At 46.9% G+C, this 27,901-nt stretch overlaps 11 protein-coding genes across 11 annotated transcripts; 6 read left to right on the top strand and 5 right to left on the bottom strand.

The window, feature by feature from the left end:
* Positions 1 to 2,463: 2,463 nt before the first annotated feature.
* On the bottom strand, positions 2,464 to 3,228 carry N7457_005402 (uncharacterized protein; the record flags this gene model as incomplete). Its single annotated transcript, XM_057176447.1, has 1 exon — positions 2,464 to 3,228. The coding sequence occupies one exon, from the start codon at positions 3,226 to 3,228 to the stop codon at positions 2,464 to 2,466; it is 765 nt and encodes a 254-aa protein (XP_057030749.1).
* A 539-nt stretch (positions 3,229 to 3,767) lies between these two features.
* Positions 3,768 to 4,492, top strand: N7457_005403 (uncharacterized protein; the record flags this gene model as incomplete). The annotated part of the gene is made up of 2 exons (XM_057176448.1): positions 3,768 to 3,899; positions 3,947 to 4,492. The coding sequence occupies 2 exons, from the start codon at positions 3,768 to 3,770 to the stop codon at positions 4,490 to 4,492; spliced, it is 678 nt and encodes a 225-aa protein (XP_057030750.1).
* Positions 4,493 to 5,500: 1,008 nt separating this feature from the next.
* Positions 5,501 to 6,841, top strand: N7457_005404 (aminoglycoside phosphotransferase family protein; the record flags this gene model as incomplete). The annotated part of the gene is made up of 1 exon (XM_057176449.1): positions 5,501 to 6,841. One exon carries the CDS (start codon positions 5,501 to 5,503, stop codon positions 6,839 to 6,841), a length of 1,341 nt encoding a protein of 446 aa, XP_057030751.1.
* A 142-nt stretch (positions 6,842 to 6,983) lies between these two features.
* N7457_005405 (uncharacterized protein) lies at positions 6,984 to 7,388 on the bottom strand (the record flags this gene model as incomplete). The annotated part of the gene is made up of 1 exon (XM_057176450.1): positions 6,984 to 7,388. The coding sequence occupies one exon, from the start codon at positions 7,386 to 7,388 to the stop codon at positions 6,984 to 6,986; it is 405 nt and encodes a 134-aa protein (XP_057030752.1).
* A 1,211-nt stretch (positions 7,389 to 8,599) lies between these two features.
* Positions 8,600 to 9,553, top strand: N7457_005406 (uncharacterized protein; the record flags this gene model as incomplete). Its single annotated transcript, XM_057176451.1, has 1 exon — positions 8,600 to 9,553. The coding sequence occupies one exon, from the start codon at positions 8,600 to 8,602 to the stop codon at positions 9,551 to 9,553; it is 954 nt and encodes a 317-aa protein (XP_057030753.1).
* Positions 9,554 to 9,910: 357 nt separating this feature from the next.
* On the bottom strand, positions 9,911 to 11,678 carry N7457_005407 (Amino acid/polyamine transporter I; the record flags this gene model as incomplete). Its single annotated transcript, XM_057176452.1, has 4 exons — positions 9,911 to 10,698; positions 10,762 to 11,339; positions 11,408 to 11,478; positions 11,541 to 11,678. The coding sequence occupies 4 exons, from the start codon at positions 11,676 to 11,678 to the stop codon at positions 9,911 to 9,913; spliced, it is 1,575 nt and encodes a 524-aa protein (XP_057030754.1).
* A 1,195-nt stretch (positions 11,679 to 12,873) lies between these two features.
* Positions 12,874 to 14,212, top strand: N7457_005408 (uncharacterized protein; the record flags this gene model as incomplete). The annotated part of the gene is made up of 5 exons (XM_057176453.1): positions 12,874 to 13,074; positions 13,148 to 13,252; positions 13,302 to 13,523; positions 13,573 to 13,715; positions 13,777 to 14,212. 5 exons carry the CDS (start codon positions 12,874 to 12,876, stop codon positions 14,210 to 14,212), a joined length of 1,107 nt encoding a protein of 368 aa, XP_057030755.1.
* Positions 14,213 to 16,762: 2,550 nt separating this feature from the next.
* On the bottom strand, positions 16,763 to 18,238 carry N7457_005409 (uncharacterized protein; the record flags this gene model as incomplete). Its single annotated transcript, XM_057176454.1, has 3 exons — positions 16,763 to 17,039; positions 17,088 to 18,108; positions 18,178 to 18,238. The coding sequence occupies 3 exons, from the start codon at positions 18,236 to 18,238 to the stop codon at positions 16,763 to 16,765; spliced, it is 1,359 nt and encodes a 452-aa protein (XP_057030756.1).
* A 1,048-nt stretch (positions 18,239 to 19,286) lies between these two features.
* Positions 19,287 to 21,554, bottom strand: arg2 (acetyl-CoA:L-glutamate N-acetyltransferase; the record flags this gene model as incomplete). Its single annotated transcript, XM_057176455.1, has 3 exons — positions 19,287 to 21,236; positions 21,296 to 21,442; positions 21,501 to 21,554. 3 exons carry the CDS (start codon positions 21,552 to 21,554, stop codon positions 19,287 to 19,289), a joined length of 2,151 nt encoding a protein of 716 aa, XP_057030757.1.
* Positions 21,555 to 23,768: 2,214 nt separating this feature from the next.
* On the top strand, positions 23,769 to 24,759 carry N7457_005411 (polyamine acetyltransferase; the record flags this gene model as incomplete). Its single annotated transcript, XM_057176456.1, has 3 exons — positions 23,769 to 24,161; positions 24,220 to 24,672; positions 24,724 to 24,759. The coding sequence occupies 3 exons, from the start codon at positions 23,769 to 23,771 to the stop codon at positions 24,757 to 24,759; spliced, it is 882 nt and encodes a 293-aa protein (XP_057030758.1).
* A 552-nt stretch (positions 24,760 to 25,311) lies between these two features.
* Positions 25,312 to 27,579, top strand: N7457_005412 (putative GTPase NOG1; the record flags this gene model as incomplete). The annotated part of the gene is made up of 5 exons (XM_057176457.1): positions 25,312 to 25,332; positions 25,409 to 25,517; positions 25,632 to 25,733; positions 25,791 to 27,478; positions 27,538 to 27,579. The coding sequence occupies 5 exons, from the start codon at positions 25,312 to 25,314 to the stop codon at positions 27,577 to 27,579; spliced, it is 1,962 nt and encodes a 653-aa protein (XP_057030759.1).
* Between the last annotated feature and the right edge of the window lie 322 nt (positions 27,580 to 27,901).

The raw sequence follows: 27,901 nt of genomic DNA on the forward strand, positions 1-27,901 counted from the left end.
TCTACTAAGCGGGTACTTATTATATATATCTCTTCTAGGTTCTCTTTTACCTATTTCTAGCTTATAAAGCTCTAGATTACGCTATTATCTATTAGCGTTTTAGCTACCCCCGTTAGGGCTCTAGTCTTAACGTCTAATATTAGTACGTTATAGATAAGTACTTAGTATACTCCCTTACGTTCTCCGAAGAGAACTATCCTTAATACTATAAGAGTCTATAGTATAAGGTCGTCTATTTTTTTAACTCTTCTACGGCTATAGCGTTTACTATAGCTTTCTTATAGTAGTCCTTTATATAGTAGCCCGGCTTACTATAGAAGTTATAGAATTTACTATCTCCGCTTTAGTCTTATTTAGACTTTATAGTAGCTTTTCTACCCTCTATAGTAGTTATAGCTTATTATATAGGTAAGGCGCTATTTCCCTTAAAAGGTCTTTTATTAGATCTTTATAAGTCTATAGTATTTCTTAGTATTATCTTCTTAGCCTCCTTAAAATATAATATCCTACTTAGTATTACTTTCTTAATTTAGTTATAGAAGGCTACCTAGTTATCCTATTAATCTATAGCGGGAGCTATAAATCTCTTTACTTTATCTTATATCTCCTTAATAATACCCGTCTCTAAATAGTTAATTCTTATCTATTTAATTAGCGTATCTTTTAGGTAGTTATAGAGCCTAATAAGCTTTAAGATATATTAGTATATATCTTAATACTTAACTTATATTATCTACTATTAGTTATATTTAGCTTCTCGCTATATCTTAATAGGGTTAGTAATCTAAGCGAGCGTCTATATTTTAAAGACTAACTAGGTAAATATTATACTTAGGTTATTCCTATAGTATTCTATCTATATTATATTAACTTTTAGCGCTAAAAACTTAGTTACTTAGTCTATCTTATATATATTACTAGCGAACTAATTAGGGTATCTATTCTAGAAGGCTTCCTAATTCGACTTAAAAAGATTATATTCGCCTAAACTTTTAGCTCTATATATTATTATATTATAGAGTATATATAGTTTTCTTACTTCCTTCTAATAAGATAGGTAGCCTCTAGTACTTCTTTATAATATAATTAAGTTCGTATAGATAGTATTAGGTAGTTAGTAGATAGTTTAGTTAGTAGTACTACCTAGCGAACCCTAATAGATCTTAGATCCTTATATTCTCGCCTATAGGATTACTACGTTTTCTTCTTCGTCCTATAGCTCCGCGCGGATCCTATTTTTCTCCTTTACTAGAGCTAGATATCTTTTAAGGGTCTCTAACTCTCGGAGTTCCGTCTCCTCGTCTACCTCAGTCGGGGTTATCGGATCCGGCGGGTTTCCTCCCTAAGGATTATCGTCGACTCCCTATATCTCTACCTCTTCTAGTAGGGGTTATAGGGGTCCCGGGATATCGTTTATTTCCGCGATCGGGGCTAAGGCTCCCCTTAGGCGGTCGCTCGTACGTCGAGTCGTCGATATTACGTATTCTAACGGTCTAGTTTAATTAAGATTTAGCGATTAGAATGTTAGGGCCGGCGTACTAGCGGGTCCTAGTAGGTAATATAGAACTAGAGTAAAGGAATAGCAGGGTGCTAGTATATTTATAAACTAATCGCTAAAGAGCTAAGTTCCCCTAGCAGTCTCTGTATAGATGACCTTTGGCGGGTCACGGGACTAGGTCACCTGACCCGGCAGGACTTAGTCTTCCTAGTGCAGTCTCTAGCGGGGGGTCGTGCTACCCCTACTGGGTCACGGGTTCTAGGTCGCAGGACTAGGCGGGATCTAGCCTATGAGGCACTCTCCTAGCAGAGGGTCGTAACACTAACGGTCTAATTTAATTAAGATTTAGTGATTAGAATATTAGGACTAGCGTACTAACGGGTCCTAGTAGGTAATATAGAACTAGAGTAAAGGAATAGTAGGGTACTAGTATATTTATAAACTAATCGCTAAAGAGCTAAGTTCCCCTAATAGTCTCTATAGGGATAACCTCTAGCGGGTCATAGGACTAGGTCACCTGACCCGGTAGGACTTAGTCTTCATAATACACTCTCTAGCGGGGGGTTATACTACCCCTACTAGGTCACGGGTCCTAGGTCATAGGACTAGGCGGGATTCAGCCTGTGAGGCACTCTCTAGTAGAGGGTCGTAACATTAGAGATACCTAAGACCTCAGTGATTCGCCCCACGTAGAAAAACCAGCGTCTGTTTCTTCTTCGATCGTAGCCTTAACAAAGCTTTCCACTAGTGCCTGTTCCAGTGGATAGTACAGACTGCTATAACTTTGAAACCGCGTTGTCTGCGCTGTATTTCCTATTCTAGTCGAAGGGTGGTGGGTATCTTCTTAGAGAACATGCGCAAAGGAGTTCGGAATTTGGTAGAGGTAAGCGCTAGTATTCATAGAGATAATCATATATATGGAGTAAATCACTTCGAAGGCTAAGCAAACATCCTGTAGAGATCTGCTATGCATTTAGAAACCAAGTCGCATCTTCTGCAGCAAGCATTCCGAGGTACCATAAAGCTAGGAGTACCGATAATTCTCCTACACCTCCACCTCTCCAGGGCACAGGGGTGGAGACCGCCAGGCGACCACCTCCCTCTAAACGCTTGACAGCAACAAGCTCTGTATTCGTCAGAATATAGCCGTACCGGGCATTATGCTGGCGCATGTAGAAATTAACCTGAGCCAAGACTTGCTTGTATTCACGCTGTTCTGCAAAAGTCTGGGAATACCGCCATGAAGACTGCCATTTCCAGGATACCTTCAAGTCCCCTGGAGCTCGGTTGGAACTCGAAGTAGCGCCGACTGCTATGAAAGCAGTATCGGGTCGAAACAAATCAATTATATACGCCGCACTTCCTCCATCGAACGTGACTGGCGAGAGTCGTCGCGTCGTAAGTTCGGATGCAAGTTGCTCGAAAGCAGCCCGAAGTGACCGCCTTATACGAGGTAAAATAAGTTCAGCAAAGCGTAGCTGAAACTGAGACTCGTCTCTTATTGCCGCAGGTGGGGATGCGATGGGATCGGGCTGAATCTGTTTCGATCGCAACGGAACACCATATTGCTGGATGATTGCGGAGTAGTTGAATTCAGGCCAAGAAACCACCTGGGTGATATCCGCTGCACCATAGCGAGGATTTGTCGTATTGCGAGATGGTGCAGTACCACCTACGGGAATTGGTGGAAGGCCAACGGAAAGGTAATTCAGCAGAGTTTGGAGTACCATTTCAACGTATGTGCTTTATATAATATTCGAGTCGAAGGAATAAAGTGGGAAAAGAGGAAATGTGCATTAATATATGAGAGACATTAAAATAATAAAGCTAATCCTCTTGAGTTTTGTGCGTAATGTTTTTGACCCCTCCTCTCTCGATTCTTCGGACACGCGCCGGCGCCGTCTACCCCTTAATAGAACGCTAGCGGAGTCACATACAACACACGGCGCTCTGGTTGGATGTCCATGATCGCTTCGGCCGAACGGCGATCGTAGGCCTTGCCTAGCGGCAAAAGTAGCTAAACTCTCCAGGAACCCGCCAATCCTCCAATGGTTTTTAGAATTGGCCTGTAAGAACACATTCACGTTTTGGTCGATGTATGTCATTCAGAATCCATGGTTGAGATCCCGTCCGGAAGATGCGGGGTAAATTTCGGTTAGATAGTTCTTCCGCTATCCCGCTCGTTCTGGTTCACTCACGTGAATTTGTTCGTAATCAGTCAGGGAGCTGGCCGAAGTCGACCACACCTCGGTAGATTCTTAAAACAACAATGCGCCCCAGCAATCAAGGCTCGCTGGACGTTGTACCTGCCGACATACGGATTGTTAGAGAAATAGATCGTTCCGATGCGTCTTCAGTGTTTGAGATAGAACTCGAAGAGCGGAAATATGCTATGAAACTTGTAAGTCGTCTCAGCTACTTGCTCTTTGCTTGTTACTAACGATTCAGTTTCACAACAACGGGGATCTAGGATTTGCCGAGAATGGTCGAGACCTAAATCGATTCCGCTGCGAACTAAACGCCTATATGAATCTTCGGGAACACGGTGTCTGCGAGAGGGGATTCGTCCCATACTTCTACGGCCACATTGATCGAATCGACCCTACCGCGTTCTATCCAGCTTTTCAACACTTTGCGCACGATAAATATCACCCTAAAGCGATACTACTCGAGTATCTTCCGAATGCCGAAAGTTTGAATTGCGAAAACTATTCTGAGCCGTGTTATCACAGAGCAATAGAGGGCATGAAGCAGATACACGCTGCTCACGTTCACCACCGAGATATATACCCCAGAAATATACTCGTTGTTCCAGACGTTCAAAGGCGGATGATATGGGTCGATTTCGATGTCGCAACTACGTTTTCGATTGAGGGGCCAGATGAACAGCGGTTGAGTGAAGAAGAAGATACGCTTGTTGCAGAGTTCGGGGAACTTTTGGTTTGTCCAGCTCTGGCTTGTCATGTGGATGAAACTAACTACTTGATTATCTAGCGAGCAGACCAAAGACAGGGTCTCTGTAAGAATACCAAGTGGTATTAGTGCATTTAAGCTAGATGAAAGGAAACAATTGAAGGTTAAACTATGCTTAATTTAAATATCACTAACAAAAATATACATGCGCACCATGAGGACCTTTTCTAGGATCTATAATTCACCTTATAGACTCGTAGCCGTTCTTCAACAAAACGACGAGCTACACTAATTATCACGCCCTGGTTGATAAAGAAGTTCGGGTCTTGGTCCTTGTGTATTTGCTTGAGATCCAGGCCATTTGTCAGGGCGATATCACATGCCCTTCTTGATGTTATCTTTATATATCTGCGTGTCCACCCGTGATATCTGCCAGTCGGCATACTCCATCACTGCTTTGTCAAGCGGAAGATCTGGAATTATAATATTATCGACGAGTTTCAGGCCTTGGAAGGGCAATAAGGGCGGGGAACCTGCTAGTGAACTCATTTCGGATAGCTGCGATTCCTGACTGTTGTATTTTTTTGTTTTTTGGCCGTGTCGAATATGTTATGAAAGGAAGTATGTGTAAAACCTACGGCGTAGTCAGTCAATTTAGCTGTATTAGGTGGCCAATCGTAGCCCTAGTAGATGGCTCGGGCTGTGATACGGTTTCCGGATAATTTTCACCCTATAACCTCTTCTATACCCTTACAATATGATCTTTGCAAACAAAACGAAAAATACATACGACCATAGGGTGTGGAAAATAGGGCTTCCCGTCCGCTCAGCCGTACTCAAGCCACACGCCGGTGAGTTAGTAGTTGGGTGGGTGACCACCAGCGAATCCTCACTGTTGTATGTTTTTTTTGTTATTGTTATTGTAGAGTCCACTGGCATAAATAAAGTGAAAGACATGGATAGAGTTGAAAGAAAGAAAGAAGAATACCTTCGTGGCCCGTGACTTTCACACCGCCTGTGTTCGTCAAGTCCTCAACTTTTTTATATTGGTCACCCTTCATTCATCAGACCAGTATCTCATCTCCGATAATGGCAGCGGCGATAGAGAAGCAAAAGTCCCTTCCCATGGATAGACCCGATGCTGAAACATGGAATCGTGACCTGATGGAGGCCTTCCGCCAGGCGCTGGAGAAGGACCCCGCAACAGACCTTCTATCCGTTGTCGGGAAGAGATATGTCGCTGCACATCGTGCTGGTCAATACGCCGGTCTATCTGAGGCGGCTCGGCTAAACTTCGAAACCATTGATCGTCTTCAGGATCGGGCACTTTCCCGGCCCGAAATCAACTTGCGCGATATTTTCCCTACGGACTACGATCGCCAATACAGATGGGCCAAGCCCAAGAAAGAAGAAAAGGCCACATCCCTAGAAAATTCCTCGCCAGCGCGGCAACTAAAACAGCCCCTCGACTGGCTTCGCAAAATAATTGAACCTGTCAACACCTCTAGCATCATCTACCCACTATCTCCCCAGGCGTCAGCGCTTCTCAATCAGCACCGTACGACGGATGATTTCTCCGAGGAATCATCCATGACGGCCGCTTTGAAAGACCTAGTCTTGAACTCCGACATAATTTTCGAACTTAGTATTAGACGTGGTGCTGTCGTCAGGTGCAGTGACGACCTTGTCATCAAGACCTTTCCCAGCAGTCGGGATCTTACTGAATACCACAATCTCCAGTATCTCGGTGAAAATGTCCCCGACCTACCAATCCCTAAGCCCCATGGTCTTATCATGCTTGGTAGTATTGGTGCCATGTTCATGTCATATGTTCCGGGGACCGCCTTGAACAAGGTATGGTCACGCTTATCCCACGAAGGGAAATTATCCATACAGAAACAGCTGGACGATATATTCTCTCGTCTTAGGGACCTACGTCAGGAGGACGGAACTGAACTTGGGGGCGTACGCGGAGAAGGAGTCAAAGACTACCGCATTATGGAAACCCTCGCGTACAAAGGCATAACTACAGCCAGGGGTTTTGAGGAGCTACAGTTCTCGGCAAAGCATCGCGCCAGTCCTTCCTACGTACAGTTACTTCGGTCTTTCTTGGATGAGGACAACAAAACCCTGCAAGGGTCCGTATTTACGCATGGCGATTTGAAGAAATCCAACATCATGGTGCAGGAAGATCCAGGAAATCCTGACTTTTTCGTGGTCACCGGGATCATTGACTGGGAGGACGGCGGCTTCTATCCTGAGTACTACGAGTCCACGACACTGTCGAATGGACAGAGCATCATGTCTGACGACGATTGGTATCTGTATGCGCCACACTGCATCTCGGCCTTACGGTTCCCTGTACGTTGGCTAGTTGACCGACTTTGGGGCAACCTTTTATGGAGCTGGAGGACTGACATAGTGCGATAAAACTGGGGGACCCCTGTCTCAATCGATCACAATACAGAACCTTAATGAAAATATGCGACAATCATCTGAGAAACCTTGCAAACCTCCTTCCGTTCCCTCTACTCTCCGAGATCTCGTAACAATATTTGTTCGCACCCAAACTTCACGCCCACGACTCCCGTTTGGCAGCGATCGCCTCGCTGTTCATGATGTACTCACCGTCCGTTGCATCAATGATCAATGCACGCTCGAGCCTTTTCAAGATATCGAGGACATAATCCTGGCAGCTCCAATCTGCCAACTCATTGCGGATAGGGGTAGCGCGTGCGATGTTTTTGATGATCTCGATTTTGCTCGCATCAACTTGACAAAGGCACAGAAGCTCGATAAGGGAACTCGAAATGCGTGCGTCCGACGGTGTCCTTATATCAGGGAAATACTTCTGACGGGCAACGAGGACGTGAATGATCGTCTTGTCGTCATCATTGTCGGCTTCAAGGTAGAGGCTCCAGTGCATAATGCCAGGGTTATCATAGATGGCTACTGAAAGAGGAATAGTGAGAGCCATATTATCGCGATTTCGAAGACTGGTTCAGGAATACGAAAAGCGAAGATAAGAAAACTTGGAAGAGTAATTATCGTAGGAGTATCTTTTTATTTTCATGAATGAAGAGAGAGGGCTTTAACAAGAGGGCTTCCTCTAAGGCAGGCTGGTATATCTCTCTGTTTGTAGCGAGAAAGGAGAAGGTCGAGAGAGTATAGAGGTCGAATATATACTCAGACCCCACGAACAAGCCCGGGGCTGTGTAGCGCCCTCGAAATTTGATTGCCAGTTAAAGTATCATATTGAGCGAAGCGCTTCCTAGGTTGACTTCCCAGGTTGACGGCTATATAATTCGTGTTTCCGAAACCCCAATAGAGAACCGACCCAGGAGATTGGTAACCAGTTAGTTGATGGTCTGAAACTGTTTCGCCAGGCGCCCTTGGTGGTCTAAGCCCGTGATCGCAGTCTCACAATAGCCGCCTGTATATAATGCTGCAACCATAGGCAAGGATGGTACGAATAATCCGTCCCAAATCGCGTTCCCGCGTCCTTTACCACCCAAATCCTGCCGAACCTAGGGGTTTCCCATTTGCAAACAACCAATTTACGATACAGTGTTGATCATCGATACTCGCAGTGGTTTACAGCGCCGGTGCATTTGCCGTCGGAGGTTGTCCAAGTGGTATAGCTTAGCACCGGAAGAAGCGGGGGTATGGGGCTGATCTGTTGGGGGAGACGTCGGATTCAGCCTCAATCTAATAACATTTTGAACATTCACAGCGAACGTGGGTCGTTAGCAATCACGACACAATAGGTAAAGGGACCGGACTCCTCAATATAAGATTGTTGGTTGCACGAACATGCTGGGGTCCTGACAGGGTCCCTATATCAGTCTACTATCTATAAAGATTATACCTTCAATAGTACAGCCCACAATTATCAACTGCCGAATTAATACAATGCTTCCGCTCATATTAGAAGAGCTTTTAGGGTGAGCCTGATGCCCAGGCACAGTCATAATGAGGTAATCTTCCGAAGTCTCTACCTACATGAACATGAACCTCTAGAAAAAGTCCCTAAAGGAAGATGATTCGCGGCTCTCTATACATCTAAGCTCATCTTACATTAGACAACCTGGGAAGTTTGGTGTCCCCCTCACAGTGCTATAATAAATCCCCTCTTTTCTTTGCATCGCTTCCTCTATACATACACCTCTCTTTTTCCCAAAAACAACGATGGTCGAGCTTGATGACAGCGCCACCCAACATGGCGCGCAGGATATCGAAGGGCTGCCTCCTTCGGTTAATGTATATCGCTACAAGGATATGAATGACTTTTGCCAGGTCATGTCACTTGAGCGTTATCGCCTCAATGGTCCTTTCCGTGCTGCAGGAAATACACGAGCACAGGCCACTGATAGAAGTTGCGAAGGACGGCAAGGGCATCTTACTATGCTACCACAGACGGAATGCACGCAAAGCGACCACACTATCTTCATCATTGAACCTTCAACTTTTGCACACGACTTCCTCAACCCGTTAGCAGATCTTCCTTTTCGCAGCAAGATATCTTACAGTCCGGAAACAAACCTCCTTGTTGTGAAGATGCCTAGACCAGCCCACGAGCAAGCGACACGGGCTTTTGAAAATATGCTCAAATCGGCTCTTCAACCAATGGCCCTAGATAGAGCAATTTATTGTTGGGGATCTACAACATTGACCGGTGCAGATGGCACAACCAAGGAGGCAGACGGGGGATGGAGTCCACGAAGGCCTCCACCCAGAGCTCCAAAGAGGCCTTCGATTGTTTTGGAAGTTGGATCGTCGCAAAATTCTGCAAAACTTCGTCGGGATGCTCACTACTGGGTAGATCCAGGAAAAGGGCAAGCAAACATGGCTATCACCGTCAAAATCCACCCCACCAAGCCCCAGATCAACATAGATTCCTGGGAGTGGAGTTTCCAGAGCTCCCGAGCCATCCAACATGCCCACTCGACTATATCTAAATCCGAAAGCAATATTCTCTTTGATCCCAACCAACCTGCACCACACCTCCTTATTCCCTTTGAATTCCTATTCCGGCGGGAAGTAAAGGAGCCCAGAGAGGGTGACGTACTTTTGCCGACTCAAGAGCTCATCGAGTTCGCAACTTTGGTCTGGGAGATGCAATTCGAGAATGAACCAGGATGAAGATGGAAATGGCTTTCCTTCCCTCTGCGCGCCCCTAAACTAGCTATCTCATCAGGCGAAAGGCAGCGTTTTAATGCCGCGGCTAGATTCAAGACAAGCTCAACCCACAGTGTTTTTAAGTGAGTGTGTTAAGGCACGAAAGTTATCTTCTCGGGAGAAAAAAGTACGTGGAGGATGTTCAAGTAGAAGGGTGTATTATAATTTGCTTAAATATATCTAAGGTATGCCTCACGAACACCGAATGGAGTGATCTCACGGCTTTTGAAAACTGCGCCTTGGACATGGATAAAAGTAACTAGGTACACGAAGAAAAGGAAAAAAGGGCCAGGTCATAATAAGCGCCAGCTATACACCAATCTAGTCCTCACGTTTGACATCCACAGCTGGACCAGAATACTCTTTCCGTCCCTTGATGAAATACATGATGAGACTGATGATGAAAACTGCACCAAAGATCACGACACTCCAGTTGAAATTTTCAGGAGTGACGGGCAGCTCACCTGGCCAGAATGACCAGAACATTGCGAAAATGGAGTAGCACAGGCCAATGATGTTCACAGTCAATCCCCATTTTCCGTTCAGAGCCCACCGACCAACGGGGAGGGTATTGGGATGCCAGATCTTTCGCCAGATCATACAGGTGATCGAGACCACATAGGTGTACATCAAGGCAGCGGTGTTGAGAGAGATGATAGCGTTAAAGGCAGTATCAGAGCCGATGTTGATCAGAGAAAGCAGACAACTAATCACGCAACTGAGGGCAATAGCATTAACGGGGATTTTGCGCTTGGGGTCCATTTTGGAGATCCATTTGGAGCATGGAAGACCCTTATCACGAGCAAAAGCCCAAGTTTGGCGAGAGGTGGAGGCATTGAACATAATGTTACTGAAAATAACAGGAATCAAGATGACAGCTGTCAACCCATTGACTCCTGCCATGTTGGTAGCCTGCTTGAACACGTAGAGGAATGGGAATCCGGTTGGGTCATCAAGAGAATCCTGTACGGATGGGGTGGCAAAGAGGTAGGCAATGAGCAAGATAGCAGCCATAATTCCATTAATGAAATATCCCCAGGCCATAGCCCGTGGTACGTTTGAGCCGGCGTCCTTGATTTCTTCCGACATATGGGCACACGCATCGGAACCTAAGGGCTAGTTAGTCTCTTTTCCACGCACTTCTCTCTATATGAACAACTGTGACAACTTACTCAGACAACCGTAGATAGCTGAGATTTGTCCCACCATCACACTCACTCCCATTGTAGGCAATCCTCCAAGGTTTTGCCAATCTGCGACAAAGACATCTTCGGCGGATCGGTGAGGAGACATGGCCCACAGGACGATCAAGATCACTGCCCAGCAAAGGATGTGAAGAATCATCAGGATGTTACTCAAGACTGGCATCAGATCTGACGCATACACATTGAAAACGTATGATACAAGAACCATTGAGAACACAAGGAGAGTGCCCTGCCAGCCTTGGGGATCGTAATCCGGGTTGCGAATAGTGATCAATCCCTGGATAATAGTGCCGGTGAGGAAGGACCCAGAAGCTGTTCCAGCTTGCCATGCCAGTGTGGACATCCAGCCAGTGACGTAGCTCAGAAACTTCTGGTGTCGAGGCGACGCAAACTCCGATACCCAATGATATTGACCTCCATCCGTAGGTGCCATCGAAGCCATTTCCGACAACGACGCAATGATGAATCCGAATCCGATAAATGTCCATATGTATGACCAGAACATGCCTGACAGACCTCCATTCTCCAATCCCTGGTAGTCAGAGCTGAAAGCAGTTAGCGTGAATATTCTGAACGTCTTTCGCTTGAAGAAAGCATATTTTAATTAACTCACATGATGAGATATTCCCAAGTGGCTTGCAGGACGGATGCAAAGCTCAATGCTGCAAGAGGTCGCATGTTTCTCTAGTTGAAGTCGCGTAGCATTAGCGATAGATGTCATTCCGGCGAAAAGTGAGTGAACAAACCTTGAACTCTTGAATCTTTCCCATGCGATGCATTTCATCCTCGTCTCGTGCTGTTCCGCCTTCTTGGAAGGACCCTGAGCTAGGATCTGAACCCATATCCAGCGTCTCCAACGCGGTCGCTTTGGCTGAAGGTCCCATAATTCAATGAATACCGATTCAAGCAGACGAGTGACAGAAAAAGAATTGGATTCACAAGGATGGAGGGGCCATGGGGATAAAGTACTAAATTCTACAACATCGACCGAGGGGCGGAAACTTCCTTGCAGTGTACCACGCCTTACCAAAAGCTTGCATGCCGGCTAATGAACGTTCAGTTGGTGTGTTTCGCCTTAAAATCATAACATAATGTGAATTTGTTATCGGAGCCTAGAGCGACATTCGTTACCGAGAAAGTCTGATTTTTCAGCACTAGACCAGGGCTGCATGCACCAATTCCTGCGTGCATTTACTAAGTGGGGATAATATACGGAGTATGGCCATAATATAACAATGTTCGCTGTCTTAGAAGACAATCAAAAGTCTTGTCGATATAAGCCTGGAGGCTCTCCACATGGGGGCCAAATTGTCTTATTGGCTTCGCTCGTGCGCCATTGGCGGGCCTCTGATTGGACGGATTGCCACGGGAGCGGGAGGGTCCCACGGGTACAGAAATCTTCTTCCGTCTTGGTTTTTCTCCTGGGAACCGTGCGTCTACACTTCGTTATAACTTATGCATTCTACCTTCATTTTACATAGTTCATCGACAGGAATGGCACAGGTCGGAAAACTCGGGGAACTCTCCAACCCAAAATCAGAAGCTGGAGCTCTGAGGATTGGGGCGACGCGTAATTTAATATGAGGAAATTAAATCCTAATCCACGGCCTGAACCTAGTTAGTACATCTCGCTTCCCTTAGCTTTGATTTGACTCGACAATGGATTATAATCCCTGCAATTCTGCAGTCCTTCTGCAGTCCCTTCTCTAGTTGACTCCGTACGCCCTATGTCCACTCTACGGAGCACGGCATATTCGGGACTCCGTGCGGAGCACTTTTGTCTTCAACACCCTGGTCATGTTCGGTACTAGGTACTGTACGGAGCACTTCGTACGGAGTACTCCGTAGCCCATTAGGAGCCAACTTGATGACCCTGCATTTCCGAACAAGGGTTGATGGCCGCATGTGTCGTTTTTGCCATTCGGCCCCAAGTACTTTCTATTTCACAAATTACTGTTTCTCTCCTGATTCAATAATTAAAAATGTTCTCTGAATTCTCTCTCTCTCATATTGTAAATGTGAACATTTTCCGATCCCAATTCTTTTTTTTGACGGTTTGTAAACCGATCTTAGCTTGCTATGTCGGCCACTTTGACGACATTGCCTTCGGGCGTGAGCCCTCCTCTTACGACGGATAACGAGTATAACCATAGTGGACTGGTTGTGGTCATCACCGCGGTTAACTTGTGTCTGGTTTTGTTATCGCTTGCAGCGCGCACTCTCAATCCATACCATAGGAATAGCCTGCAGCGAGATAATTACATTTTTTATACTTTCGTGGTACGGTATTATCTACCCTCATTGGAAGCTGACAATGTTCGAGCGTCTTGTCTGTGAGCTAATAGATTAATAGCTTGCAGCGATTTTCCAGATTGTGATCGTGTTTTGCCAGGTTCACTATGGGTGGGGAACTCCGATCGAGGATATGGATACCACGAGCAAAGAGCACATGTTGAAGGTAAGTCATTCTGGAGTTTGGATCTTCGACATTATCTAACATTACGAAGATAGTGTATACTGGCGATATCTTCTCCATTATTGTGCTCGGTCTTTCAAAAATCACAGCCTGCATATTCTATGAGGGCCTGTTCTCCCAGATTCATCATCGGATTTCCTATGTCATGCTTCTGGTGATGGTCGCGTGGACAGTATTATCCGTCTTACTGTTGGGGATTAGGTGTTCATCTAATCCCTGGTCCGAAATCAGTGCTGCTGAATGCAGTGCATTGGTATGATCGCCCCTTCCGCAAATAAGCCCAAGCACTGACCAGAATATAGGGTCCCCGCTGGGAAGCCATTACAGCCCTCGATATTTCCACCGAGATTGTACTTTTCGTGTATGCGGCACTTGCAATCCATAAAGTCAAGATCTCGACCGAGAAAAAGATTGTCGTGTTTTGTTGTCTCGAGAGTCGGATACTGTACGTCTCTTCACCAAACCATTTGGGAAATCCTTTTATTAACACATTTATGATTGGATAGACTCGTCCCCATCGCGGCAGTTCGTCTATACTTCATCCTATCCCAAATCTCCTCGGAAGATCCAACTCTGCGTGGGTCCTACGCCACGGTCTCAACGGAGATATATATAGGGCTAAGTGCCGTCTGCCTCTTGACGGCCTTTCTCAAGTCCTTGGTTACAGTCTGGGAGGATGATACGGGGATAAAATTTGCGTATCGCGCACCGCCGAAGTCTGACTCCCGGTCGAGAGCTGCTGCGTCTAGGAATATATCGTCTCACAGGCTCTCTCGTAATCTGAGGATTGAGCGAGGAGTAGAGGGCTGGGAGCGAGAAGAAGACCCGATCATCGAAGCATCTGAGGGTGTTCGAGGGTTGCAAATTATGAAGACTGTACATTTAAGCGTGCGAGACGAATCTATAGAGCTATCGGAGCATGCGAGACCGACGGGTGTTTAATGAACTCTTTTTCCAGTCTATTGCATTTGGACTAGCTGACATGAAACATAGAATCTGACCTCGGGAGTCCGGTTGAACCTTGGAAGATCGACAACCACGATGGGTATCATATTGGAACTGGCTCTAAAAAGGTTATCCACATAGTACTTCATTAACAAATGCTTGGTAAACTTGCATATTCGACATGATAATGGAAGTGCACTAGGTCTTTAGGAACAAGAGAAGGCCAATCAAATGGATATCAACAGCCAAGTGGATGTTAATGCCGGATTTTTTACTTTGCGATCATCCCCAATATTACATTAAGCATATTTTGATAGAAATAATAGTTCAAATGCAACTAAAATGCTAGTTTTTAAGCTTAATATCTCCGAGCTAAGGTACATGCCGAAGCTGCGCTGATCATCAACCTGAGTGGATAGTCCTGCGGCTCCTAGTTTATATTTAGGGGATTGTTAATGAGACAGCCCTCTTGGCTAATGGGACAGCCCCTACCTGAATTTGGCCTGATTCCTGCCTGATTTCTGCCTCAATCATGGATATCCTAGTAGTAATCCCTAACCGCCTTTTTCTCATGATCACCGCTTTCGCTGGTTAATCATAATATCACTAATAGTACCTTAACTTATTATGTAAATCCTTAACAAAATTAAGTACCACTTGTAAAAAGTAGACTTTATAAAGAGCAATTTCGATTCTTAATTACGCCTTTTAACCTACGTTTCTTCCTACTAAGTTCTACTTATCATTTTACGATAGTAAAATCATAGTATTATAAGGGAGTCGATATTATATAAGAAATGTGGGTTTAAATAGGTGTGTAGATAGTAAAAAAGTGGATATTAGGGGTATACAAATAGTAAATCTCATCGGAATTTATATTCATATCTAGAAACCTAGCTAGCGGAAAATAATTCTGCTAAGGTCATATGATATCAGGCAGGAATCAGGCAGAAACCAGGCAGGAATCAGGCCAAATTCAGGTAGGGGCTGTCCCATTAGCCAAGGAGGGCTGTCTCATTAACAATCCCCTATATTTATGCAATCGACCTCATTGGGTAAATTACTTTATGCAGCATGACTCAAGCTATATGTAGTAGCTTTATCACTGATTCGGTCTCTCCAGCGGCTGGTGCTAGCCATGTATCTCGATGCAGCTACTAATTTCCATCAACCGACATAGTAAATCAGTACGCATCTTACTAGTGATAAACCGAGGTCAGTGCGATCAAAGCGCAGGGAAAAGGAGGTTACATAAAAATAAAGTTGCACCAGAATGGACAAATGTAGTTTCGGTTTCAAAGACATGGCGAATATCGGTCTTATTCAAGGGACGAGATTTCCTGCCACACAAACCTCGGGCAGCACATCACTAGAGCCTCGCTTTGATCCAGAAGCTCTGCTAACAGCGTAACCGGGTTGGCCCAGGTGGCGATGTCGGTAGCCCACGAATTCGTCCGGGTGGAACGTGTGGTACTGAGAGTACCCGAAAAGGCTAAGGATTTGTCGCCATCGCGGGAGACAATTCCTACGATTTCCCATCCAGATGGAAAGTGCAATCCTGGGGAGTAGTATGCTTGATCGTATGTTGTCATAGGGTTGGGACCCAGGGTAGTGGATCGGGAAGTAGTGCCTATCGGGATACAGTCACCAACGCCGTCTGTGGAGCATTGCACCCCATAATCAAAGAAAGCATATGTTTGGTTATGTCCAATCCTGTATTTCCCTGTGGCAGTGGCACGGCTGGCTGGCGCGGTGAAGGTGGTGGTTATCGGCCCCCAGTTATTGAAGGTATACAGTATATCCGTCGGTCACCGTGATGCTAGGCATGGTTGCGAGGGTGATATGAATCGAAAATGAGTTTTTTTTCTCTCAAGTGAAGTGAAGAGAGTAGGACAAGGAAACTAAATCGGTTTTGGAGCTACAAAGATAAGGGGGGAGCTCTACGGAGTATGTAGTTAAAATGCAAAACAGTCCAGGGTCAGCCATCGGTGGCGGGAGAATACCGCGAAAAAGCTTAGGGGCCAAGCTAGGGTGTCGTTACATAGTGATTAGAGATCGTGGATAGTTGCGCAAACAGATCCTATTGATCAAGGTGAAAGGAATACTTTTTCGACTAGTATGGGGCGCCCAGAACAGTCTTGCTGACACTAAGTCTGAAGTGGGCTAGCTGCAGCTTTTCAAAATGTGACTCCGAAAAACCGGGGTTACAAAGGTTTTTACCGGAGATTGGCTAAGATTGGCCAATTTGTTTTAGGGCCTAGGAAGGTGAGGAGATAGAGAAATTGGTTGCACTGGGTTGGATTGTAGTGTACGGAATGCTTTTCCTAGCAAGAAATAGGCTGATATCGAGGCATAAGGAGAGTACACATACGATTGAGCGATGGTTTTAAGACGTATTTGTTAGTTGTTGGAGGCATTAGACTACCTGGGTATGATCGCAATGTGAAGCCAGGACTTCAAAGTGAGAAATTATATACATGAAAGAAGATAAAATAAAACACTGGTCTTGGGGGAATCTTCGGGGCTATCATCGATTGAAGTGCCTCTTCACAGCATCCACATGGTTGCCCCAAACACTGCTCCGACAAAAATGGGTAGGCTTGGCATATGAAGAGAAATAGCACCGTTGACGTCTGTGGAGTTCTGACAAAAATCCCACGCCCGATTGTTGGGCAAACGACCCATATCCATGAGCTCGAGGAAGGGCACGCAAGTAAAGTTCGTGGTATTTGCTGTTGGAACGACCGTGAATGTCTTTAACACCGATGGAGGAGGTGTACTGTCCAATGGGGCCTTTTGTTGAGCGACAAAAGTATCGCTTTGTCTACAGGTGAGCGATCATATCCACTACAAGCGAGAGGGCAACACTTACAAGAATGGGTTTCCTACATTAGCTGGGCCAATGTAGATCGAGGAGATATTTGTTGGCCAGTACCAGGTCTGAACGCGCTTGCCTTGCTCATTATCACGGTACATTGAGGTCAGATTCAAAGCCGTGGCAGCACCGATGTTAAGGTCAAAGCCCCCTGTCCAGTTGACGGCTTTAGGGGGCAGGGTGATATCTTTGAGAGCGCTAGACGAGACGTATTCAGACACCTTTAGAGAGCGAAGATTATCAAACCTGATATCCAGGTGCTCGATGGAAGCTTCTAAAGTCAACTCCAGACTATCAACCTCGAGTGACTGTAAATCATCACTATACTTGATGTCTGTATTGCCTCCGAGAGTAAAACTTCCGATTTTCATATCAGTCGTTGAAGGGCCACCCAAAGTCACGGATAAATTAGTGAAGACCCGGAGATCATCGACGGCTTTGAACCCAATAGGAATAAAGTCGATGTTTGGAAAATCGCCCATGAAAGTGGCAGAGGTTAAATTGAGTGGCCTCCCAGACAAACTATCCAGCGTGTCGACATTCATCGATGTAAGATACATGGTTTTCACATTGCGTAGTTCTTTGTGACGAAAAGTGGTGACATTAGGCAGCGTGAGCGACAAGGTGGATACGGATTCCAAATTTGTGATGTCTAGATAGGTGAGTTTTGTGTTATATTCACCTATGGCGAAGCGGTCTTCCACATATGTGAGATTGGGAAGACTGAGAGACATCAGGCCATCCAGGCCCCAAGTTCCAAACGAGACTCCCCCTGCTTTGTTCAAGGTTGAGCTTGACACGGTATATGGGGGATAACCTTCCCGCGCATATCGATCTTCCATTAAAGACTCTCCGATCGACACTATCCCGTCCAAATTGAGATGATGTATCGTATTATTGTCCGTGAATGGACCGATAACAAGGGAGCCTCCGACTTCGGGACAGACGTGACGGAGGGCTTCTGCCATATCTTCAGAGGTGATTCTGAATGAACCATCGCAATCGACCTCCAATGCCCCTATTAGCAGCGTTAGGACAGACATCACGCCAATGCCAAACTCTTCCCCAAACCCGGTCTTTCACTCACTAGAGCAGGGAAGCGAGGCAGCTAGCAGCCCCACGATCAAGGAGGAGCTAAATCGGAACATATTGCAGATGGAAGAGTTAACAGGTTGTAGATCAAAGCCAAAAACCAACTTCAGCTAGGCATCCTACTCGGTATGGAGTAGTAAATTCAGTTTTGACCCCTAACCAGGAACATGCGGCGAACCCCGTCTCTTATTTGTTTTCGCCCCTGCAGCCAAGCGGCCTAAAAAAGCGGAACGTGACATCGCTTCTATGGCGCCGCTGGAGTCCGAGAGCCGTTAGAGCTGGTGATTGGAGCCGGGCTGTCAACGGCCTTGGTCGGGCGCACTTCCGAGGCTTGGCACCCAGGGGATGTCTCACTCGAGAAAATCCGAGAACATTACGGAGTACTCCGTACGGGATATGTACTCTTGCTGATTATTGAGGCTAGAATGGGGCGGCCTTACTGGTGGGTCTGCGGTTCGTGATCTCGTGCCTGATCTACCTGGGGTATCTGCGTCTTGACACGGAGAAATCCGTATAGAGCACGGAGACCTAATAATCTCAGTCAAATTAGCGTTCTCTGACCAGCATCCTATTGTTTTCCTTGGGCCGCCTTTTACCTCGGATGTTATCGCCTGTCCTTGAAGAGCCTCCCCTGCTCATAATGCCATAGATGCTCAAGACGTCGTATGCGAAGCTCATAGCCTACCTAGGTATAGCGACACATACAATAGGTCACGTGAATCGCTTTTAAGCGATTCACCTACTCCGTACTCCGTATCGAGTGGCAAATGCTATTGTGGTGGTCCCATGTTTGTATAAAGCATGCTAACCGGAGGATCATTTGTTCTCTCTCGCCTTCCTACAACGGTAGTTGGGCGTCCTAGCAAATAACATAGTACTCATCATAATAGTAGACCAATAGACGTTTATAATTTCGCTATAGTTTTCTATGTTTAGTATCCCTTCATATGTACTTTTCCGGTTCTCACTCGTGTCTCGAGTATAACAAAAGACATTACAGACATCACTGATTATGGCAACCATCTGCTCCTCTGCAAACCAACCACAAACTCCAGAACGATCGGTACTAACCAACATCAGTGTCCCTTTCTATCTACAGACACATCAATCAACAACACTTTTCGTATCCGCCCAACTAGGCTGAATAGCCCGACAAACAGCCTCATAATCCTGGAAGCGCTGGGAATTCTCCACAAGCCCAGGCGTCGTCCAGAACATCGTCCAGTTACTATCAGCCAGCTTCCAAGTACCCGACGAGCGCTCGAAGTACCATTTATTCACGGGGTTGTCCATGCGGCTGCGCCAGCAGACTCCGTTGGGGAAACAGGTGCGCACCATCGCATTGAACACAATGTCTGCGACGCCGCCCGCACCCTGGCTCCGCTTCAGTACGGCAAATTTATCCAGATAGGGCACCATGCGAGCAGCACTGGCTTCGCTTCCATCGTCGGGAACACCTGGCGGCATCTCCCAGGTCAGGATGGCGCCACCTTCGTACTCGCCGGCGACGATGACACCGGCGATGCGACTGTTCACGCGGTCGAGGTAATTTTGAACGTCGAGTTTGCGGTCGAAGGAGTCTTCGATTAGGGTGACTAAGCGGGGAAGGTCGATGCTGGGGTCGTTCAGTCCGAGTCGCGGTTGGATATGGGCTGACCAGGGTTTTGTCCAGGGATTTGGGAGAATCGTGAGGGGCATGCCGCGTTTTATGAAGGTCGTGTGTGATGTAAGAGGGCTAGATATACTGAATGATCCGCTGTTGAAAGCGCCCCGTCGACCCGGGGGAAGAGAAGATGAGAGTAGAGGCTTGTCGGTGAGGAGGTGATGAATCAGTGGGTTGCGCTGTCGACGGGTTCCGACGGCTGACAGGTCTGAATCGGCCGCTTGAGGTGCGCGAGCTGAGTAGGAAACCTCTTGTGGGGAGGTGATAATTCCTGAAGAGGCTGATGGTAGCATGGCTAATGCTTGTTGGGATAGTCGGAGATTCTCTAGATGGCCATCTAGCAATTTTCCCATTACCTTGCCGGCCGGTGATTGGCCAGGCTCATCTGGTTGTCCAGGTGAGACGACTTCACGATTGACAAGTTTCGAGAAAGGATTGCTTTCCAAAATTGGGTAAGTGGCTTCAGTGTTGACCTGCTTTGCAGCGTTGTTGTTTCCGGAAACAGAATCTCGTGCCTGGCAGAGCTCATCTTTGATTTGATCAAACTCTTGCTCCATGTTAATGAAGACGTGCGACGACTGTGGGCCTTTGAACGCCGGAATACCACCAAGCGCATCGAGAACAATGACACGGTCCACCGATACCTCCCTCTGTAGAGTATTGATTCTCTCGGCGGTGATTGATGGATCTTCGTCTGGGTCTGGAAATGTTGATAATCCAGCTAACTCTTTTATCAATGTAAGGACCGCATCATTTGCTGAGACTGAGACAGCTCGTGGGCTGTCCTCTGTATAAGCAATCGGCGTGATAAGAACAACATTGCCTTCCCGAAGGGCGCTCAAAATCACTTTCCGAGATAGAATTATGGGTTGACCTGAGCCCCGCTCGGGTAAAGACAACGCTGAGTCGAGACGGAATGATTTTGAGTCGGGCTGCCAATCGACGGCCGCTGATATCCGATTTGCCTGTTCGATGGCCATATGCCGCATAGCAGCGTCGTCCATCTTCCCGGGATCGACTACGACGCAGCACCCCATGCCCAAGCGGACGAGCTGCGATAAAGTCTTCGCCACTCCATTGATAACTGAATCATCGAGAAATTGCGGCCTGGTGATTTTTATCACTGCCAAGTGTAACCTTTCGGAGATGTATTGCGCTTCCGGGGTAGGAGTCGTATCTTGTCGGAAAACAGGACTGTCGTACACTGCCCTGGATGCACCGTAGAATGAGCCCAGGTTAACACCAGGAGGTACACATACTGATGCGGACTCTTTCGGGGGCTCGGATATAGATTCTAGGCTCGATCTAGCGGGGTTGGCCTTAAGCCGAGCTAGGTACGACTTAGCTTCGCGCTTAGTTGACGCAGAGCTCAGTAAACTAAGAAAAAATTCCTAAAACCAATAAAAAGCTGTTAGCATATGTCACAGAGCAATTTCCGTACCTTACATACCTTATCGAGTAGTTTCTCCTTTGCTCGATGGCCAAGGCGATCTTGGCTTTCACTGCTGCCCGAGAACTCGGCGAATTGCTGGGCTTGGACATTCAACGCCTGTACCGGGCGCGCCGTGGCGGGGTCACTAGGACGGGCGACATGTTGCTGCAATCCTTTAGTCAATGAATGAAGACTATTAAGGCTGCCTGCCGGGATTGATCACCTTCACCAACGATGATTTAGCCGTTCGGGTCCATTTCAGTGTTCGGGAGCTCATGGTTCAGGGCTTTTTGCTCCGTCCCAGCAATTGATGTGAATGCAAGAGCCTCGGAGGAGCAATCTCACCACTGATCAATCGAGAGCACAGCAGGATAGAAAGGCTAGAGTGAGTCAAGACCAAAAAAAAGAAAATAACATGGAATGACGCATCCTCGGTAGCCGTTCACCGCCTGTGGATCACCGAGATTGATAAGAGAGGCATTTATGGTGTCCACTACTGTACTTCAAATATTCTCTAGGTTACTACTATACAACTTTTACTAGACGGTATGTATTTCTGTGTAACAAAACCAAAGGTTTTCTCGTGGGTACTTTTGATCATCTGTCTTGGTTGGAAAAACTAGGATGGTTCGTTATCCTGCACTACCTACAACTACATGTAGATATTGTGCCTAAGTCTACCAGGATATCCAAGTCCATTCTGTGTGCTGCTAGAATATATTTAGGTATCTTTTGTGGGGACAGGCTCCTTTACAGGGTATTTTACCAACCCAATCCGAGTGTATATGTATGCATCTAATTTACTCCGTACTGCATATGGCCTTTCCATCGGTCCAATTATATTGCCCAGCAAATCATCCACGCATGTGCCTGCGTAAGGTTTGTAATATTGGAGCTTGCCTTTGCAGCGTTCTGAGTGGTTCTGGCTAGCTCAAGTGCATACGTCAAATGCAGCTCGAGCCGACACCGGAGATCCCGTATCGTGCTAGATTCAATGCATGGATGGTGATATATATATTTCCAGCAACACCACAAATTTGTTCATGAGTAGAAAAATTCAGACAGAGAATTCACAGATGAGTTAATGTTCTTTCCAATTTAAATAAAAAGAAAGAAAGAACGTAAAAAAGATATTGTACAGGATTTGTCTCAACTATACAAGGGACAAAAAGATATGCAACCTGTGGGAATCGAACCCACGCCACTTTCGTGACCAGAATGCTCACTGATTTGCTCAGTGAAGAAAGATGTTTCTTGAGTCTGGCGCCTTAACCGCTCGGCCAAAGTTGCTATTGAATGAGTGGAGAATGTGAAATCAAGATACAATTGGCCAAAAGAATTATTATGAGTTTTGTGTGGTGATGATAATAATAGCAGCAGAACATATGAAAACGTACATGTATGTAGGATACATTGGATACCAGACCAATGATACATCTCAAACATACCTCCTAGATACCAGGTATGTAGGTACTATGCCAACGTTGTAAGGTATAAGAAAAATAAAAATGAATTATCCACGGATTCTTGGTAATTATTCTTCATGTTGCATGGCAATCGTCTCTTCATGTGCTCCGTATCTAGGCAGCGTCGCAAGCCTCGTTACAGAACCATGATGTTGGAGTCAGATTTTCTTTAGATAGCCCTGACTTATACCTACATACTCAAGTAGGGGCAAATGTATGTAGTGATCATCTACCCCGTATTTGCGGTAGCATTCGTCAAAGTCTTGGTGTATTACGTAGGTCAACCAATCCCAAGGACCAAGCCAAGAAGAGGCGTCTAACTACTCCGTATTCAGATACATACTCCAAAGACGATGTAGACATAACGCTATGGGGCTGATTGTGCAAGTGTTCTAGAAGCCGGAAATCGACTTTTTACCGTGTAGACCGCTTTGGGGCAAGGGTCGCGGTACGCAAGGATACATCGGAAATGACGAAGCACCCGGCGAGAATAGGGTACTGATAGGTTCCTGTACTTTATCGGCTGAACCCCCCTCCAAAAGTTCCTCATTCTCCGACTCGTTCTTCACGTCCAAAAAAAACAAAAATACCTATTTTGCGTTCTTCCCAAATTGCACCTTGAAAAAATTGTCTAAACCAACATTGAATGTAAGCACTGCCTATGTTGCTCTAGGGCTCTTTCCTTCCATCTTCACCTTCGGTCGCAACACCCCTCCTTGCGCACAGTGTCGCAGATTCTTAATCTGTGAATTGCCAACATTGGCTCGAAAATACCTTCAAGGAACAACTGAGCCTAATCCACCGTCTATCCTGGAAACTGTCACTGTTTCTTCCATTTGATATTAGTCCCAATCGATTTCATGAGATTAATCCCCACCGTTCTAGATTCGTCTCTCCACGCCACCAAGCCGGGTCCCCCCTGCACTCCGATCGATCGTGGCACCCTAGCTCTGTCTAACTCCCAGAGATCTCGAACCCAACTACCCTAATCCTCGACCGATCAGTTTATCTCTCAATTGCTCGTCATGTCTGATCACACCGATTATTCCTCCGAGTCCATGCCTGGCCAAGACAACGGGCTGAGGCCGCTTTCCAATGTAGACGAATTGTCTCTGGGAAACCCCAATAACAGCGACTTGTCTCGTATCATGAGCCGTGCTGGTATTGCAATGGCCAACGGTTTCCCACTTGACGACGATGAAGATGACGATGACGACGAGGTAGATGAGGACTATGTCGCGGTTGACCAGGACGACGCGAATGATTTCCCATATTGGTTCCGTCGCCAACCCACTCACAATCGCACAAAGTTGGATGAACTGCACCCTTTCGTCCAATTGCTCTCCACATCAAATGTCGAAGACTGCGTGAAGGTCGAGGCAGCTTTCCCAGAGCCAGAGCGTTGTTCCCACGACAAGGTATGGTCGCTTCAGCGGACCTATGCGGAAACACAATCGCTGACATTTTATTTTATAGTTCATTTACCGTCTCACTAAGTGCCCTGAACTCAGCCTGGGTCTCTTCACTCTTCCTCTCCTCGCAGAAGGAGAACCCAAACCCCGCCCCACGCTTGTTGGGCACATCGTTTCTACTCGTACCTCAGAGCCTCTTGTGACAGACCGATCAATGCGACTTCCTGCCAATTGGCAAAATGAGCGTTGGACTCTCGAGAATGGGGAGGCCGTTGGCCACGAAGAAGGTGGCAGCACGATTGCTATTCATTCGCTTGCTGTGGACCCTGAGCATCAAGGCAAGCAGGTCGGCAGCACGCTGATGAAGTCATATATCCACCGCATTCGTGAGGCCCAGATTGCTGAGCGCATTGCCATCATTGCACACGATCACCTGATTCCCTTCTACGAGTCATTTGGCTTCGAGTCCCGTGGACCCAGCAAGTGCCAGTTTGGCGGTGGTGGATGGTTTGATATGGTATGTCCTCTTCTGAACATAGAAAGCAGTCTGTGTACTGACCGAATTTAGGTCCTAGAGTTTGGCCCCGAGCCTCTTGAGGAGTAAGACCTTTCTGGGTATTCTTTTTCTTTTGCATCTTTTCGGCGTGGACTGTGCTAGGCTGCTGAATGTTCCTGGGTTTATCATCCCCTCTCTTACGCACATTCATGCTTTTGTCCTATGTCGAGGTTTGGTCATACGGGCTTTTTAAAGAGGAAAAACAACGGAGTTTCTTCGGGTGGCGGGATTGATAACCATTCACTTTTACGAATCTGGGCGGAAACGGATTGGGCATCCCGAATCGGACACAAAGGCTTTGTGTACCATAGTTGACGACAATGCGATGTATATGAGCATGGCGTTGAATTATGAACAGACATAGACAAAATAAGATATATAAATTCCCCAGTCTGCGCAGACTCGTGCATCTTGTGTTCCGGTGCAAATCACGTGACTCGCCTATCAGAATCCATCCAATCCTGGTCCCCGCATTTATCTTCCGCCCGGCAGAAAAAAAGGACTGCCAACAATTTTTTCGCGGAGAAAAACCCACTCTATCAACACCCATTCACTCACGGGATTACTTCAAGAGTCTGATTTGACTCCTGACTGCCCATCATGAAGACGACTTGGAAGGATGTGAGTTAATGCCGACTGGTCGTTTCCCGCCATTTCTGGCTGAGGAGATTGCTAATCTATTTTCACCGCTTGACAGATTGCTCCGGTTCCAAGCCATCAAGAGTTTCTCGATATTGTCCTTAGTCGGACTCAGAGACAGCTTCCCACACAGATTCGTGCCGGCTTCAAGATCAGCCGTATCAGAGGTATGATTCTAGTCATTCTGTTTGATTCGAGATAGAGACGGCAAAATGCAGAAAAAAAGTTATCGCGGTTATCGATAAAGCACAATCGCTGATCGAATTTTTTTTACCCATCAGGATTCTACACCAGAAAGGTCAAATATACCCAGGAGACTTTCGGCGAGAAGTTCCAGCACATTCTCGATGGATTCCCTCGCCTACAGGATATTCATCCTTTCCGTAAGTTTTCCTCCTGTGGCGATCATGGCTATTTGAGTGGGGTCTAATATCCACCAGACAAGGATCTGATGAACACCCTCTACGATGCCGACCACTTCCGTATCGCCCTTGGTCAAGTTTCGACCGCTAAGCACCTGATTGAAACCGTCTCTCGCGATTACGTCCGTCTTATCAAGTATGCGCAGTCTCTGTTCCAGTGCAAGCAGCTCAAGCGCGCTGCTCTCGGTCGCATGGCTACTATCACTCGTCGCCTGAAGGATCCCCTCGTTTACCTGGAACAGGTCCGTCAGCACTTGGGTCGTCTTCCTGCGATTGACCCCAACACCCGTACTCTCCTGATCTGTGGTTACCCCAACGTCGGAAAGTCCAGCTTCCTGCGCAACATCACCCGCGCGGATGTCGATGTTCAACCCTACGCTTTCACCACCAAGAGTTTGTTCGTCGGCCATTTCGATTACAAGTATCTCCGTTTCCAGGCTATTGATACCCCCGGAATTTTGGACCACCCTCTGGAGGAGATGAACACCATTGAAATGCAGTCTATCACCGCCGTTGCTCACTTGCGGTCCGCCATCCTTTACTTCATGGATCTTTCCGAGCAGTGTGGTTACTCTGTTGGCGATCAGATTAAGCTTTTCCACAGCATCAAGCCCTTGTTTGCCAACAAGATTGTGTTCATTGTCGTTAACAAGATTGATGTGCGCCGTCCCGAGGATTTGGAGCCCGAGTACCAGGAGCAGCTTCAGCAGATCCTGAAGGCAGAGGATGTTGAGTTGCTGCAGGCTTCTTGCACTACCACCGAAGGTGTGACCGCCGTCAAGAACGCTGCATGTGACAAGCTCCTCGCTGAGCGTGTTTCCCAGAAGCTCAAGTCTGGCTCCACCTCTGCCACCCCCAGTGGCCGTCTCAACGATGTTCTGTCCCGTATCCACGTTGCTCAGCCTATGGGTGGTGTGCGTGAGACCTTCATTCCCGAGGGCGTCAAGGACCTCAAGAAGTACGATAAGAACGACCCCAACCGCCGCAAATTGGAGCGCGATATCGAAGAGGAGAACGGCGGTGCCGGTGTCTACAACTTCGATATGCAGCGCGACTACACCCTCGCCGACTCGGAGTGGAACCACGACAAGATTCCCGAGGTCTGGAAGGGCAAGAACATCTACGACTTTGTGGATCCGGATATCGAGAGCAAGCTCGCTGCCCTCGAGGAGGAAGAGGACAAGCTCGAGGCAGATGGTTACTACGAGTCGGACGAGAGCGTGGAAGATGCCGAAGATGCCGACAACCGTTTGAAGGCGGATCTTATCCGCGAGAAGCGTATTCTCATGCGCAACGATGCCAACATGCGCAAGTCTCTCAAGAACCGCGCACCCATCCCCCGCAGCGCCAAGGCCAAGAAGCTGTCCGAGATGACCAAGGGTCTCAACTCTGCTGGTTACGACAACTCTGCCGCTGGCTCTCGTGCCCGCGCTAACAACCTGGTCCGCGGCCGTCCTAGCACCCGCGAGGCTACTGAAGACCCCGACGCCATGGACGTCGACGATAACCCACACAAGGCCCTTGCTCGCGCTAAGAGCCGCGCCCGCACCACACCGGCGACTGATCGTCGTCACGACGGTGTCACCACCTTCAGCAACCGTGACAAGGCTGAGCGTCTGGCTAAGCTGGGCCAGAAGAAGATGAACCGTATGGCTCGTGCTGGTGAGGCTGATCGTCACACCACCGCGTCTCTCGCCAAGCACTTGGTATGTTCTTTCCAACCCAATCTATTATTGTGTGTATATACTAACCCTTCTCTCTTTAGTACTCCGGAAAGCGTGGTATGGGCAAGACAGACCGTCGTTAAAAGCCCCTCTGATGCTGAAGCGGATGCGGATGAAACGAGACCCATTCTTAATCATTGTCCATTGGTTTCGATACCGGGTGCAAAATGGTGTTGGGCGTTTATTTTTTTCATTTTCCGAGTTTCTTTCGTCCAAATGTTCATTTGACGCGCATTTTTGGTTTCCATGACTGTTCACTGTGGACGATTTCAAGTTTTATTTGATACAGTAACGATTTGTGGGAGTTTGTCCTCCTGGTCAATAGGACAGAAAAGTTCTTGACTTGATGATCTCGCATATACCGCCAATACAGATGATGATCTTTGGTTTTTATTTAGTATCACA

Source organism: Penicillium paradoxum (genome assembly GCF_028828445.1).
Source record: "Penicillium paradoxum strain IBT 22861 chromosome Unknown utg000005l_segment0_segment0, whole genome shotgun sequence".
Lineage (NCBI taxonomy): Eukaryota > Fungi > Ascomycota > Eurotiomycetes > Eurotiales > Aspergillaceae > Penicillium > Penicillium paradoxum.